At 38.1% G+C, this 5,979-nt stretch overlaps 1 protein-coding gene across 1 annotated transcript in view; it reads right to left on the reverse strand.

Annotated features, from left to right (window-relative positions):
- Nucleotides 1-5,979, reverse strand: part of GHR (growth hormone receptor) — a 228,708-nt gene that overhangs the window by 55,566 nt on the left and 167,163 nt on the right. The window contains exon 4 of the mRNA XM_011370701.2: nucleotides 5,871-5,936. Within this exon, the coding sequence (XP_011369003.2) occupies nucleotides 5,871-5,936 (66 nt within the window). The remainder of the gene's footprint in view (nucleotides 1-5,870; nucleotides 5,937-5,979) is intronic.

A 5,979-nucleotide genomic window follows, 5' to 3' on the forward strand; every position in this document is an offset into this window, starting at 1 on the left:
TTACTGACCTTAAAAAAAGAATTAGCTTATTTTGTATCATATAGTGTGAATTACATGCAAATCAATTTCCTATAGATCATATATTTTTTAAAAGCCCTTTAAAGTTTTATAACCTCTTTTCTAAGTGATATGTTTTTTCTTTAGTAATTAATCACCTTAAGTTGTTTTTTGCTTGAAATACATATTATTTCATTTTGCCTATATTTGCCATTAGGCATACTACTAAATGAACTACTACTTAATTATATCTATGTTTGATGTCCATAAATCTTTTTATAAATGTGATGTATAGTTTGCTTTCTTAGTATATAGATTAATTTGTATTAAAATCAGGGCACACCTACATAACAAATTCAAGTTTTATTTTTCCCTCAATGCACAAGTGCACATTATCTGAAAAAACTGTTCATCACGACTAGGAGCTGGTGTGGACAAAAGGCTTGTCTGGTGTAACAGACTCAGGGGTCCTCTCCTTAGAAGGGCTTCTGTGTGCAGAAGCCAGAGCTCTCTTGAGAGTAGTGACTACACTGTTGGTTCTGAAGCTGTAGAACTCAGCAGCAAATCAGAAGTCTGCAAGCTAGAAGAACTCAAAGGTCACAACCAACTTTGGGATGCTTTAACTTTCTAGAGTCACAAAAAAAGTGTTCACCACCCACTAGGGTCACCCAGGGTGAAAGAATGTTTGTCTTGGATTTCATCATTGAAAACCGTGTGTCATGCTTTGGAAGAGAAACCACACCAGGAATTGGAGTATCGAGTATACACAGGCCCATTGGAATTTTTAGGGAGATGCTTAATCATCCTTCTTAGATTTAAAAAAAAAAAAAAATTACTCACTTCCAAGATCAAGGCTTTAAGAGTCCCTATGCCCACAGATTTCTAACTATTTTCTTATTGTATGGTTTCCAGAAGAAATAGAAGACCTTACTACATGTTTATAACCAGAAAGGAACGGCAGGTACTTGAGGAGGTTGACCTTGAGCTGTGTGCTCTTTCCTTATTTCAGAGGTTTCACTAGCACTGGCCTAAGCATAAGCACAGAGAACAAGCCTCTGGTAAGCTAAGTGGTAAGTATCTACTGACCTAATATTTATCTTGCAAAGAATCCTTATCTCCTAACAATTATTTGTGAAAGCAGGGTAGTATATACTAAAGCACTAATACTGAAAAACTTGGCAGGCATTTTCTGGATATTTCAGGCCGGAAAAAAGTTACTGTCAGATCTATATTTTGAGATAATTGAACAGGGTTGTTTGAATTATCAATAGTATGCATTATCTACACTTTACTTTGTAAGCATTGTACTGACAGGTAGGTATCTACTCTCTTTTCAGTCTGTTGACTCAGAAAAGCTGTTTTCTCTGAACCTCCGTTTCTTCTTGCAGAAAGTGCATAAGTCTATCTGCCTTCCTCCTACTTTAGAGAAGCAAAAAAGAGGGGGGATAAACAATATCTGTAGGATGCTTGGCATTATCTGGAGATTAGAGCTGTGTGTGAGTCAGAAAGGGCTACCACAAGTTTGGGTACCAGAGAGAGCCAACACGAACACTGTTTCTTTAAAAGGGATCATAATAATCTGTGATTACTTACTGAATTATTTGCTGAATAGTTTATAAACAGTAGACTGTCAAGAATTCAATGTCAGCTTTAATGTCAGAACCCAATGTCAGCGCCGCTCTCTAATGCATGTCAAAGCTCAAGTTCTTTGTAACAAATAAATACTGCTCATTGTCTCTAAGATACCATCCCTGCACAGACGCACTTTTCTTGCATTGCGCTTATTTTAGCTGGATTGTCACCTAATGAGCCCTTAAGGTTGAAAATATCTGATGAAAAAGAATGCTTAAAGCTAAGGGGGTCATTTGGCTCTTACGAGGTTAGCGATGGGTCACAGGCAAGAGTGGGGCTACTATTCCCTTGGCAGCTAAAGTGCCAACAGGACCACAGTGATGGCATAGAGCTGTCCTTTGACATACCCCAAGACTAGACCATGACACTAGTCCCATGACCTGAAGTCAAGGTTCTGTGGGAGGCTTTTGGGAAAGACTGTTTATAGTAATGGACAAGTGAAATTTCTCCTCCTGTTTGTCTTTATCCCTCTCTTTTCATTAAGGGTGGCTGAAGGGCATGGATGTACTCTGTGGTAGCCAAAGAGTGATTAAAATATTGGAGGAAACCTGACTTCCATTTTTTTTTTTGTACTTTTAATGGTGTTCATGTAAAATTCAATGAGTATTCATTAAGCACTCAGCACTTGGCATATGCCAGGTACTTAACAGTTACTGTCGGATACGAGAATGTAGAAGATATAGCCCCTCTCCTTAAAGATAGCACAGTCTATTAAGAAAGAATAGAAAGCACAGAGAAGTCTCCAGTAGGTTGAAACAAACAATATAATAATATTAAGGTCCAAAATAGAGTCAAGTATGAGAAATATATTCAATTCTAATCCTTGTAGGAATAAAAGAAGAGCTGTTAGAGAATACAATAAACATCGTGGGGCCAGATGTTTTAATTACTCTAAATATATCAATACTTGTCATTCTCGCGACAACTTTATGAGGTAGATCCTATTAACAGCTCTATTTTAGAGATTAAAAGAAAAATGGAACAGAATCAAGGTACAGAGAAGTTATGGAACTCAGTTAAGATCATGCAGGAGGTACACAGTAGAACTGGGACATAAACCAACGCTGTCTTGCTCCAGAGGCTGAGTTCTTCAAATATTGTGCTCTAGATTTTCTTTCCTTGAGAGGGAGAAAGGGCTAAGGAGATTCCAAGGTGGAGCTATGCATTCTCTTGGGGGAACTGAGAAGTATGCATTCTCTTTGTGGATAAAGTGATATTTGAAATATACTTTCAAGACAAAACCCAGGAAGGACGTTTTCTGATGGAGAGGTAAGAAGAGGAAATTTCTGGCAGAGAAGTCATTACAAATGAACATAACCAAGCAGGAACGCAGGGGACATAAACATGGGTGCACATAGTACACACGGGAGATAAGCATATAGTATCCATGTTGTAGACTTTCTTAAATGCCGGCGAGATGAGTTTATTCACAATTTAGAAAATGTTAGGGAGCTACTGAAGATGATCAGGCAGAAGAATCACTGGATCGGAGGTAGGCAGGAAGAAAGAATGTGGAAGCAGAGAGTATCATGGCTTGGAAGAGGGAAAAATAGAAGGTAGGGAAGAAAAATTAGGAGGCTAATAATGTACAACAGGGACTTGAAACAAGCAAGGTGATGGTTACTACATTAAATTTTTGTCTCATAAAAGTGTTTTTTTTTTTTTTTAAATTGAAAAGTAACCCACTTTTGTGAGGAAGTTGTGAAGGAAGTTATTTGTGAACTTATAAAAATTTACAGTTGCCATGCCTACCTGTTATGATACCTTTTGGAATTCTTTCGACACTCATCTTTACCTTAGTCAACTTTACCTTTACCTGATGTTTATGTTCAGAATGTCTGTTTTCATAAAATCTTGCACTAATTTATGCTCCAAATGCCAGCCAAAGAAACTTCAATATTTTTGTCTAGTTAGATATTCATTCCGTTTTGAGGTGGAAATGCCATTGATCACAAAATTTACACTTCATAGTGATATGCAATAAATTCAGTGAAAAGTAATGACTTAAAAATGAGAGGAAAAATCCCTAAGAGATGTGCAATCATCTAAAAGTTTCTCTTTCTACATATGTTTAATAAGTCATGTATTTGGCCCAAATAATCATCAAATTCTCTACCAATAATCAGCTATGATGAAGAGATAAAATTATTGGAAAACACAAAAATGTGGAAACACAGTATCCTGAGATGTCTGCCTTCTTCAAGAATACGAAAATGTCTTGCTTTTCTCTCAAAGATTCTAACCATCCTCTTTACTCTCCCCAGCAACAAAAAGGAGCTTTCTTTGTGGTAAGTTTGTACCATTACTTCTTTAAAGTATAACCAAGACGTCCGTATATCTCTTTAAACTGTGAACTCCTTCAATATCCTTCTTATCCTGAATGTGATTTTGCTCATATTTATGCTTTTGTATAGGTGAAGTATGCTGCTATCCATCTGGCTCTTTCTCTCTAGAAAGTATTTCTTAAGACTGTACTCTGTGATACAGTGACAGTATACACAGTGACACATAGGGAGGTGTTGTGAACACTAGGGTCTATCACATCTCAGTGAAGTGCTCAAATGATGAAGGCAGCCATGTGTCCAAGCATGAGCACCATGGGATGTGCCCAATGACACAGACTCATCAATTGACATGGGTTACTTTATGCAGTCAGTCCTGGGACACAGTGCAGGTAGCCTGATAAGGATAGGATTCTTCCTTGTGTGGGGAGGTGAATATTTGTATGACTTCCCGCGGATGAAGGACAACTAGCTAGTATTCTTGCTTCCTAACATATGCACATGAGTGGCGGAAATTTCTTCAACACATCTGCCATTCCCATCTGCCATACCCATAGTTCAAGAAGGCTCAATACTTGGGCTCCCCAGACCCCATGACTTGACAAAGAAAATGGCTTAGGGAAACCATGCTATTGCTTTGGCGGAAAGTGAAGGGTGGTGTACTATGTTTGTGTGTTGGGAAGGTTCCAATGTGGGATGGACGGGGTGTGCCCCATTAATAAAACATTCTTCACTGATTCCTTCTCATTTCCTTACAGAAAGTAACAATAAGTCACATTGTCTACTGAGTAAAGAATTTGGAATATACTAGCTGGACTAATCCAAACATAACCAAATAGCCACCCCCTTCAACTCTTCACATTAATTAGGAGGCAGATTAACTTGTCAGATGCTCTAAAACAGGAGGGTTTTAAAGAGTTTGTGGTCTGGCACAACTGACAAGTGGAAGACATTTGTTAAAAACAGTACTAAGCATCCCTTGGAGTCACATCCAAGGAAATGATGTTTATATCATATTAGAAATTTACCCTGCAGTTTAGTCATAAAATCCCAATTATGGTTTCACGACACCAGAATTACCAATGAAACAGCAATGGCTTCAACTCAATTAGGTACACTGTCTTCTCTTCCTTTACTGTATAATGTGGACTCTGGCATGTACTTCAACTGATGAAAAAATCCATCCCTAGAAGTTAAAATTACCTACTATGTGATCATGAATTTTTTTTAGGATATGCGAGGGATTTAGAAGAAGCATAAAAGGTGGGCTTTGCCGCAAAGCTCAACATAATTAATTAGCTCATGCAGCCACACAGACACGCGGTACTAACATATACAATGAAGCGTCATGAGGGAAAACGCCGCCATGGAGCAGGGGACAGAGTTGCATGGAAGCACAGAAGCCGAGCAAGCCTGGAGGGTTTGGAGAAGCTTCCCCACAGAGCTGATGTTTGAATTCAGTCTTGGAGAGAAAGAGGAGATTGTCAGAGGATAAGAAGGGGACGTGCAAAAGCATTTTAAGGAAAAGAGATCGCTCGCATGACGGCAAACAGAATTTTGGAGCTTTTTGGTTGAAGGGAAAAGTTTAACTGTCCATGTGATCACTAGGTAAAGAAATATCTCAAAATAACAATGATTTGTAAAAAGAGGCAGGTTCCAAAATATAATAAACTAATTATATTTAATCCACAATAAATTATTTCATCTTTTTTCCCCCCTTCTCATTAGTTTGGCCTTACTTAAACTCCAAGGATACGCGAATTAGAGAAATAAAGAAACAGCCTTGCAGAGAGGTTGAAAAGAAATCCTGAAAAAAAACTTTCTGTTTGCCTGTGTAATTCCAACCAGTCATTCGTCTAGTTACCACATCCCAAATAAAACAGAGAGAGGACAGTAGCTTAATTTACAGTAAAGCATGGGCAATATCACTGAAGGCAGAAAAAGCACTAAAATTCTTACTTGTCCCTAGGCCTGGGTTAACTCTTTGTAGACTGTGGGATGCTCTGTCAAGGACAGCTGGTGTGGCTGGAACAGAAAGAGAGAAAAACATGAATCATCCTTATCAAAA

This window comes from Pteropus vampyrus, unplaced genomic scaffold (genome assembly GCF_000151845.1).
Source record: "Pteropus vampyrus isolate Shadow unplaced genomic scaffold, Pvam_2.0 Scaffold172, whole genome shotgun sequence".
In the NCBI taxonomy this organism is placed as follows: Eukaryota; Metazoa; Chordata; class Mammalia; order Chiroptera; family Pteropodidae; genus Pteropus; species Pteropus vampyrus.